The following is a 10,645-nucleotide window of genomic DNA, read 5'->3' as shown; positions in this document are numbered from 1 at the left end:
TAATATCAGTTTCCCTTAATACCTTTTCTGTTTATGTGGTACACACAGACAATATTCCTTCGCTACACCATCCTTTTCTCGATATCATAAAACAATTTTTTTTCCAATGCATATCCTGGCACATTTTTATTACATATTTTTATACTTGTGTATAATTGTGTATACTCCTACTGTCCTACAGGAAGGATTTGTTTGAAGAAATAAAATAAAATTGTTGGATACACATTTCAAAAAGGGTGATGTTGCAACACCAAAATCCAGCCTTTTCGGGCGAGTAGGCCGATTTGAAGAGAGAATTCATCCTGTTTATGTCCAGTATAACATTACAAATAGGCTTATTCATGTTACTTTTAAAAAGTAAAGAAAATAAATCATTTTTGAAATCCGAGTATTGACTAATAATTCACACAATATTTTTTTTATAATAATGAACATTTTTTCCCTTCCCTTTTTTATACTACTTGAAAAATCATATAGGCGTTCGCGCGCCCCTATCTCCCTCTTGCGCCGCCCCGTCGAATGACCAAGAAAAAATGCCCGCATCCCTTGGGTTGCCCAGAAATTTTCCTCTTTTTTTCTTTAACTTATCATGCGAGTAAGTTTTATACATTTTCAGTTTTGATATGCAAATTCTGTTGTTGCTTCCATATATATTTCCTTGAATTTAATATAGTCATCAACCCTTCCGCCGCGCAAGCTGATTCCTTCCTTCACTCTCGGCCTTTGACCCGAGTCCTGGACGTTCGACGGACGCAGTCGAAATGATAAATCATGTGTACATGTTGGCTTTTCATTTGGTTTGAGTATTATCATCTGCGATCATGTGATCCAGATCTAATTTGAAGACTTGATAAGCTCAGCCTTTCCATTCTGAGGAGATCATTTTGTTGTCAAAAGGATGCAGGAAACATGGCTTCTACTTCCGTACAAGTAGGTCTAATTCTATATCCTCATTACTCTGTTTGATTATTTTCCCTTGCTCTGTTTTTAGAATCAGAATTATAAAAAATTGTAAATTGCACAAAGAACGCTAATGGGTAAAGCTTTCATTTCCTTTTATTAAGCTAGCAATATTCAATCAATAGCAAAACCAGACATGAGTTTTGATTGCTTTTTCATAAATTACAATCAACTAAGATAGCATGCGTTAATTACTAAACTTGGCTAATTTGAAAAGAAACCCCGCCCAAGTGGCATATTAGCGAAAAATGGGTTTTTAATGCGCTTGAATTAAAAGAAATGGTTTCTTCCAGACCAGAATTCATTTTAAAAACAGCACCATGAGATACTATGAGGAAACTCTCATGCTATTGTATAATGTAATAATGAAAACAATTTTTGCTATTTTACCGGATATTACGTTTTGCTAATTTCCTTCCTCATGCTTCAAGCAGAATAACATCGGCCTAGGCAGGGATTGCGTGCGAAGAACGTTGAAGTTGTTAATTAAATTCCATTCCAATTAGATTCATTCGTCATAATTAAATCATATATGCCTATATAGTAATAATAAAACATCAGTATTTATTTCACTTTTTGGCATCAAATAGGAATCTGATGTAGTCATGTTAGATCAAGAGATCGAGAGGTTCAAATAAAGCCACCCCAGAAAATTATTTGGCGGCTAATTTGATGGATCGCCCTTGCTGCTTACCTCTTATTCTATTTCAGTTCTCCCGAGAGAAATCTGATTCAATTCGCATTGTCTCTGTAAAAAGGAAGGTGAAGGTCACCGTATGTTGTCATGGCTTTTCGCAAGCAAACTCAAAAGTATCTGGTCTTATTAATTACATCGAACAAAATATGACGGATGTCGTTGAAAATGTGAACTTCGAACCACTGCCGTACAATATCAATGAAATGGACAAGTTTGACTTGAGGAGGCTCGATGTCCTTCTTCTCTGCCACTCCATAGAAAACAGAAGTTTCTCAATAACTGATGTCGGAGGTGCACTTTATGATAGATTCCTTCACAGAGCCATGAAACATTTGGGTACGTAATTTTGTTTAGAAGTCATGTTCAGACGTGGGTTCCGATAAAGTGGGAGTAAACTTTTATTACGCAGCAATTAAAATTCCAAAGATATTTATCTTATTACGACCCATTGTCAACAAGTCCAATCACGAGAGAAACTCTGGCTTGTTTACAACGACCTTTGCAGGGGCCATTACGGAAGGTCAGAGTAACTTCAGGAAGTAGTAGCAGTGTACGTGTACTACGACCTTATACGATTGTTCCGCGGGAAATCTAATAGTAGATAGAGCTGTTGTCAACTGTTGGCAATTTGACCCGGTAGTTTAACGCGAGGTCGTGAGGTGTTAAGCTTCTACGCGCATCAGCTAGTCGTGATATAACAAGATACTCCCGGAAAAATCAGGAGTATCTCGGTCGGAGGAAGGTCGTAAAGGAACTTACCACGACTTCTGTCCAGACGGGCACTGCGCAATTTCTTCTGTCCCTTCTTCCGACCTAACTCCGAAAAAAACAGCCTGCGTCTGAACAAGGACAAAGGCATCTATCCGGTTTTCATTTTAAGGGGGACCACTTGCAGAAATAGATTGTACTGGGCTTATTATCGCCGGGGAAGGGGGGAGGGGTTGGGCAAAGAGGAGGTTGTATACTTGGGGGGGGGGGGGTGACTCCTTTGCTCTTTGGATTGCGATGGGATTCTGATTCCAAAACGCGAAACGTAAATAATTTAATGCATGGACCCTTCGTAGTAGGGTCCATGGTTAATGTGGACCCTCGGGGCACGCTTCTCTCTGCAAAGCGTTTAATCAACATTAATTTTATCGTCCGACATATATTGTCAGATCTAAAAACTTTCCTTGATTTTAAATTGGCTGAGAAGAACTGTAACCATGATAACGATCGGATGAAACGGGACCTGTCAGATGAAATGTCCGACGAGACCTTCCATGATACGCCCTCTGGTCCTCAATTGAATCGTGCCATGCAGGCGAAACTACCAGGGATATTCCACTTGTTGAAATTTTGGAAGCAAATATACCATGTGGGAGAAAAATTGACCCTTTGATGGACGGCCAATATTGTCAATGTTTCGACGTGTAATACTTGGTTTGATAAAAGAAAAGAAACAAAACTTAGAAAGAGATTTTCACCAAAACGCTGACAATCAACTATTCAAGGGCTTCATTCTCTAAAGCTTTTTAGGAGCTCATTCACCGACTGTATTTATCTTCTGTTTTGGGGCACCTTAAACATTTTAGATAATCATAATAAATATTCATCTTATGCAGGAAAAAGTAAAGTGGGAGTCATCGTCCATGACTTTCTCGAAAAGGACCTTTCACCGGACAAACTTCATTTTGTAATGTCTAACTTTCGCCACACCCAGCCTACAACATTCCAGTGTGCATCGCTTGTTCTGATTGGAGGTCAGCTGTCGCATGAACCAATACAACTGAGCCACGAGCAACATCAAGAACTTGGGAGATTTCTCTGCGCGGAAATGAGTTGGACAGAAAGAGTAGGCGTTACATTTAATAGACTTAGTGATTGTTGCTGCTGTATTCAATGTGATTGAATAATGGGGAGATCAATCTAATTGGCTATTGGAGAGCCATTATAACATACATCATCAAGGCATATCATTGAGGAAGTGAACTAGAGCAACTCCACTTAGAGGTCAAATCCACCCCAGAAAAATGTTGATTTGAATAAATAAAGAAAAATTAAGGAAGCATTATACTGAAAGTTTCATCAAAGTCGGATGTAAAATAAGAAAGTTATGACATTTTAAATTTTCGCTTATTTTTCACAAAACAGTGATATGCACAACTCAGTGGCGTGCCAATGAGACAGTCGACGATGTCCCTCACTCATAATTTCTTTTGTTTTTTTTATTATTTGAATTATAAGATATTTAATTTCTTACATATTTGACAATAAGGACCAACTTGATTCAACCAATATTGTATTAAACAATGCTAATTGCACATTTTCATGGATGAATAAATCGTTGTTTCACACGCCAATAGAGAAAAATTGTAATATTTCATATTTCACATAATAAAATACAAAGGAAATAGTAAGTGGGTGATGTCATCAGTCTCCTCATTTGCATACCGACAAGGGTGTGAGTATAACTGTTGTGTGAAATAAAGCGAATCTTTAAAATATCATTCATGTCATAACTTTCTTATTTTACCTCCGATTTTGATGAAATTTTCAGTGTTATGGTGTTTGATTTTTCTCTCTTTATTCGAATCAACTTTTGGTTGGGGGTGGACTTGTCCTTTAATGTATGCATTCAGTATACCATGTATGTTAACCACACACAAAATCCAGATATACTGTAAAAAAAATCAAATTATAGCATGCTGTTTAACTTTATGTTGATGACTTCCCCTTTTCGACATTATTTTTGTAACCTGAGAAGAATCGTGTATAGTATATTGTTAATATAAAAAAGGGCTTTCATTTTTCTTTCAACACTCCAAAAACTCGTTTTGTCAAATGACCACACAACAGAAAACTCACGGTCCAAATCAGAATCAAATCGATGTTGTTTTTATACTGTCTGGTGTAAACTGGTTTTGCTTCAACACCTTATTGCTAATACAATTTTGATACAAATCGATGTTGTTTTTATACTGTCTGGTGTAAGCTGGTGTTGCTTCAACACCTTAGTGCTAATACCATTTTGGATCAAATCGATGTTGTTTTCATACTGTCTGGTGTAAGCTGGATTTGCTTCAACACCTTAGTGCTAATACCATTTTGAATCAAATCGATGTTTTTTCATACTGTCTGGTATAAGCTGGTTTTGCTTCAACACCTTAGTGCTAATACCATTTCCATTCAAATCGATGTTGTTTCTATACTGTCTGGTGTAAGCTGGTTTTGCTACAACACCTTAGTGCTAATACCATTTCGATTCAAATCGATATTGTATTTTTATATTGTCTGGTGTAAGCTGGTTTTGTTTCAACACCTTAGTGCTAATACCATTTTGAATCAAATCGATGTTATGTTTATACTGTCTGGTGTAAGCTGGTTTTGCTTCAACACCTTAGTGCTAATACCATTTTGAATCAAATCGATGTTGTGTTATACTGTCTGGTGTAAGCTGGTTTTGCTTCAACACCTTAGTGCTAATACCATTTTGATTCAAATCGATGTTGTTTTTATACTGTCTGGTGTAGGCCTAAGCTGGCTTTGCTTCAACACCTTAGTGCTAATACCATTTTGATTCAAATCGATGTTGTTTTATACTGTCTGGTGTAAGCTGGTTTTGCTTCAACACCTTATTGCTAATACCATTTTGATTCAAATCGATGTTGTTTTTATACTGTCTGGTGTAAGCCTGTTTTGCTCCAACACCTTAGTGCTAATACCATTTTGAATCAAATCGATGTTGTGTTTATACTGTCTTGTGTAAGCTGGTTTTGCTAAAACACCTTATTGCTAATACCATTTTGATTTAAATCGATGTTGTTTTTATACTGTCTGGTGTAAGCTGGTTTTGCTTCAACACCTTAGTGCTAATACCATTTTGAATCAAATCGATGTTTTTTTAAAACTGTCTGGTGTAAGCTTGTTTTGCTTCAACACACTAGTGCTAATACCATTTTGAATCAAATCGATGTTGTTTTTTAAACTGTCTGGTGTAAGCTGGTTTTGCTTCAACACCTTATTGCTAATACCATTTTGATTCAAATCGATGTTGTTTTATACTGTCTGGTGTAAGCTGGTTTTGCTTCAACACCTTAGTGCTAATACCATTTTGAATCAAATCGATGTTTTTTTAAACTGTCTGGTGTAAGCTTGTTTTGCTTCAACACCCTAGTGCTAATACCATTTTGAATCAAATCGATGTTGTTTTTTTAAACTGTCTGGTGTAAGCTGGTTTTGCTTCAACACCTTATTGCTAATACCATTTTGATTCAAATCGATGTTTTTTTTCATACTGTCTGGTATAAGCTGGTTTTGCTTCAACACCTTTATAGTGCTAATACCATTTTTATTTATTCATGTTTTTATTTGAAATGTGTACAAATTAGCAAATTTCATAGGAAATAAATTCTTGCTCCATACACCCCCTCAATATCAACTATACTTGTTTTTCTCTGAGACTAACGGCACTATGACAAAGCTGGTTTCTTGACATGTATCTGATATTTGGAACAATTGTCTTTCTATTCGTTTTTAACCATCATTTTTTTGCCCCTGTTAAGTTTATACACTTTGTTTTTGAGCAAAAAGGCATGCTCGCAATTTTGTAATCCATATCCATTTCGGGCCTTTATTTCTTAGTTCGTTATTATTTTTCTTTTCAAAAATTGTGTTCAAAGCAAATCAGAACCTTTAACTCATTCAGTTGATATTCTTGAATGCAAAATATCTTGTCCGTTATGTCTTTTCCTCGTTTATTTATTGTTTCATTCTCAAGCAATATATGCTTTATAGTTTGCATTCGTTACTTCTTAAATATTTGAGTTGATATGATTTGTGTATAACATTTGTTCAAAGATTATCTTGATGAACATGTACTAAAGATTTATCTACGCCTCTGTTTTTAGATATTTGGTTGGTTGTTTAAAATAAAACTTTGAGTTTAGTTTTGTTAAGAAATCAGAGTGTATATCAATCCAGTTATTGGCGTTAGCTTCTCTTATTGCATTATCCAGTTAAAAATAAATAAGTTAATATTGAAAAGAAGGCGGATTGAGGAGCGAAGGGGTGTGGGTAATTGCCTGCGAGACGTGTGTACTTGTGGACCCCCCACATTCAGGGTGTGAACCATATACGTAAACTTGTTCCTGATTCTAAGAGATACCGCCAATTGTTAGAGGAAGCCGTGTCAAAATTTATTTTTGAAGGGAACCTGCATGAATATTACTCCCTATTGCCCCCTTTGAAAGGAGTTAGCAAAATAACCGCCTTTTCACATGCTTCTGGACTATATTCGAGACCCTACTTAGAGATTTGACACGAAAAACTATCCGTGAAAACTTTCCCTTAATTCAAGAAAAAGTCGGGAATAATTCTATACCACATTTTCCCTACATTGACCCCATTTCCGGAGAAGCAACGAGCATACGTGTTTCGTTTCACTCGCCTTCCTTCTCATACGTGGAGCGTTGTGGCCTAGTGGATTAGTCTTCGGACTTTGAAACAGAGGGTCGTGCTGGGTTCGAATCCCAGCCATGGCGTAATTTCCTTCGGCAAGAAACTGATCCACAATGTGCTGCACTCAACCCAGGTGAGGTAAATGGGTACCGGTAGGAAGTAATTCCTTAAAAAGCTGTGTGCGCTATGAACGCCTAGCTTAGCCGGGTAATTATAGGACTGCCTTGAGCACCTAACAAGGTGGATATGTGCGCAATATCAATACCCTATATTAAATATTCCTTGTCTTTTCTCCTCTCATTTCATATTTTTTCATTTTCTTTCCCCTTTTTTCTTTGTTTTTTGCTCCGCTAATAGTGGGCCCCGGGCCCCTCACACCCTGGATCCGCATATTATTAATTAGAACATATGACGATAACATGCGGTCCACGGGGGGGGGGGGTAGTTTTTTAGGGGCGATTGACAAGGGCTATCTATTCTAGAAGGTCATATCATTTGACATAGACCCCGCGGACTATCGGACCCGCGGTCTATCGGACCCGCGGACTATCGGACCCGCGGTCTATCGGACCCGCGGTCTATCGGGCTGTAACCGTTATAATTGGTAAATCTGAAACGGAAATTAATTTGCTCAAATCGGAGAAGGGTTCATCCCGTTTATCCTCTTTATGTTTGGCGAAAGACCCCCAAAGCTGAGTCATACTCCATCTCAATCGAATGAAATATGAAAAATGACCTTATGGAAAGCAAACGTTACTCTATACGTGTAGATAGTTGTAGTAATGTTGTCATATCTAAAGACGATAGTGATGAAGATAATAATAATATTAATAATAATAAGAATGATGATGAAGATGATAATAATAACCAGCAGTTAGTACGCTCTCCATAGTAAAGCTATATCACAGTGTTTACAAACACATCAGACTACATACTGACAATATATGCATGTACGAAAGAGATTAAAAGACAAGTACTATTTAGTAAAAAGGTAAGTTTTCAGAGATTTTTTAAAACTTGATCTGTAGTGAACTTTGATAAAGAAGAGGATGTTGTTCCATTCTTTAAATATGCTAGACTGAATAAAATGATGACAATTATAGGTCTTCTAGTAGGGGCTGCAAAAGAGGAGTGCTAGGACGAACTTTGAAATTTTCCCTTCCAACAGTGGCGTACAGATGGGGGGAGGGACTTGGAAGGGCGCTTCCCCCCAAAATTTTCTCGGCCAAGACAAAAAAGAGAAAATAAAAAAGGGTGAAATAAGACATTTTATGAATATTATGTCAAAATCCAAAAAATTTGATTTTTGTAATAAAAATTTCGGGATTTTTTCCTCTCTCGCAACTATTTATTTATTTTTCCGATAAGCAATATCTAGCCCACTCAAAATTTTTGGCTCATTGCGCCACTGCTCCCCAATAACATCAGAATACTTGATAACAAGTAGTACTTTTGACAAAAGTCTACTAAATTAGTAAACCAGGGCTCCATAACACGAAGGTTTGCAATCAATCGCTAAATACCAGTGACCAATCAAGATCCTCGTTGAATGCGCATTTTGCTAAGTAGACTAACTATGAACCAATCAGAATTGTTCTTTGAAATTAGCGATCAATCGCTAACCTTTGTGTTACGGGACCCAGATCACAAAGGTTGCAATAAATGCCGGGATTATTCCATGTAATAATATTCATTATTGTGATAATCATGCTATATAGTTTTGGTCAATCTAAAGATGTTTGGTGCGATTTTAAACTGTTCTTTAAAAACGGTGCTTTATGTTTGCACTTTTCTTCTCTTCTCTTCTATTTATTTCCCTTCTCGTAGCCCTTTCTTTTAGTATTTGTTGTTTAGTTGTATACTCTTTCAGGCGTATCCAGACACAAGCACCTGCTGCTTTCTGTTTTTTACGCCTCCTTCCATGTACATAAATTACATACATATACATGTATTTACATTCATTGTTATATTAATGTTAGTACTATTGATTTGTTCATTTTTTATGAAATAGGATCTAACCTGCGTAATGTCAATCGGGAGAAAATAAATATTTCACTGAAATTTAAATTTAAACGTGTTAGAGAGGGTGACAGATGCACCCTTAGAATTAAAATCATGCACTGTTAGAAAATTCAAATCCTTAAAATAAAAGAAGTTCCTGCAGTAGAGTCTCGAGAACACCTGTAATCTTACCAGATTGCGTAATCTTACAGGAAATGGTATTTGGTGTATGGAATCTTACAAATTTCATTTAATAAAACACCCTTTTCCCCTTTTTAAACAGACCTGATCTGTTAAATTGCAGAAAAAATCCTGTTTTACGAATTTACAGAATGATTCTGTTATTGCTTTCTGCAAAATCTTCTCTTTTTTCTGTAAAATCACGGTTTTTTAACAATGTGTACTCTCTAGAATTAGTTGTACAGAAAAACATTACTCCCTAAAATAGTATAGCATCCAGTTCAACATTTCGCAGTTACACCAATGAAACTGACTCCAAACCGACCGATGATATGACATTGGAAATAACGTAATAGATTTGATCGATTAGGAGTCGATTTCATCAGTGTGACTGTAGCAAAATGCGTCAGTCACACCAACGAAACCAACTCCAAACCGACCAATGGTATGACATTGGAAATAACGTAATATCTGTACTCGGTTTGGTGTTAATTTTCGCCGGTGTGACTGTGCCAAAATGCTTCAGTACCCCCAACGAAACCGACCGATGCCTTTGTAAAGTAATAGTTTTGATCGGCCTGGGGTTAGTTTCGCCGACTACGACATGGTTGCCCCATTTGGTATATAAGAAGAATCCATTATGAAAGAGATACCACATATTAGGTGGATTTAGTATTTCGGAAGGTGCAAATCCGGCATAAAAGTCGCGGAAAGGTTATTAAAGGTACGGAAAACAAAAAAGGTGTGTATGGTTTTTATTAGACTAAGTGTAAATTTGGCCGAAATGAATGAAAATAAAACGAATATTAGACCAACTGGTTATGAGACGAAATGGTCATGGACGGACTGGTGATAAGACGAAGTGATGATTGAACCATAGGCCAATTGGTTGTTAGACGAAATGTTGATGGACGGAATGGCCTTAGACTAAATGAAGGTAGACCATGTGGTGAGTGCACGAGTAGGCCATGGAGGAATTGGCAATTTCTTTTCTGGTGTCGATTCGATTCGATTCGATCCGATCTACTCTCAAACTGTAGTGCATAATTTCGTGCAATGCCTTGCTATATTTCATGAAAAGCATGAAAGGAACTTTAGAAAGAACTTTGGATAGTATTTATAGTCAAACTTTGTTTCATTTATATATTTATATAGGTACCGGATTATAAAAGCTAATTTGAATTCATTTCAATGAAACGGGTATAAGAATGACGTAAAAACTATTTATAATCTCGCACTGATGAAAAATATTAATTTCACAATTAACATCATTATTATTAATGTAAATTACCATTAATTAATTAATTAATTAATTAATTCATTCATTCATTAATCAATTAACTTATTAATGGTTACATAAATAACCCG

At 36.5% G+C, this 10,645-nt stretch overlaps 1 protein-coding gene across 1 annotated transcript; it reads left to right on the top strand.

Moving 5' to 3' along the window:
• The first annotated feature begins 909 nt into the window (after window positions 1–909).
• LOC129281465 (uncharacterized) lies at window positions 910–6,654 on the top strand. Its single transcript, XM_054917399.2, has 3 exons — window positions 910–930; window positions 1,672–1,993; window positions 3,262–6,654. Exons 1-3 carry the CDS (start codon window positions 910–912, stop codon window positions 3,546–3,548), a joined length of 630 nt encoding a protein of 209 aa, XP_054773374.2. The 3' UTR covers window positions 3,549–6,654.
• Window positions 6,655–10,645: the final 3,991 nt, after the last annotated feature.

The sequence above is a fragment of the Lytechinus pictus genome, chromosome 18 (genome assembly GCF_037042905.1).
Source record: "Lytechinus pictus isolate F3 Inbred chromosome 18, Lp3.0, whole genome shotgun sequence".
Lineage (NCBI taxonomy): Eukaryota > Metazoa > Echinodermata > Echinoidea > Temnopleuroida > Toxopneustidae > Lytechinus > Lytechinus pictus.
This window is presented reverse-complemented; position numbering and strand designations above follow the sequence as displayed.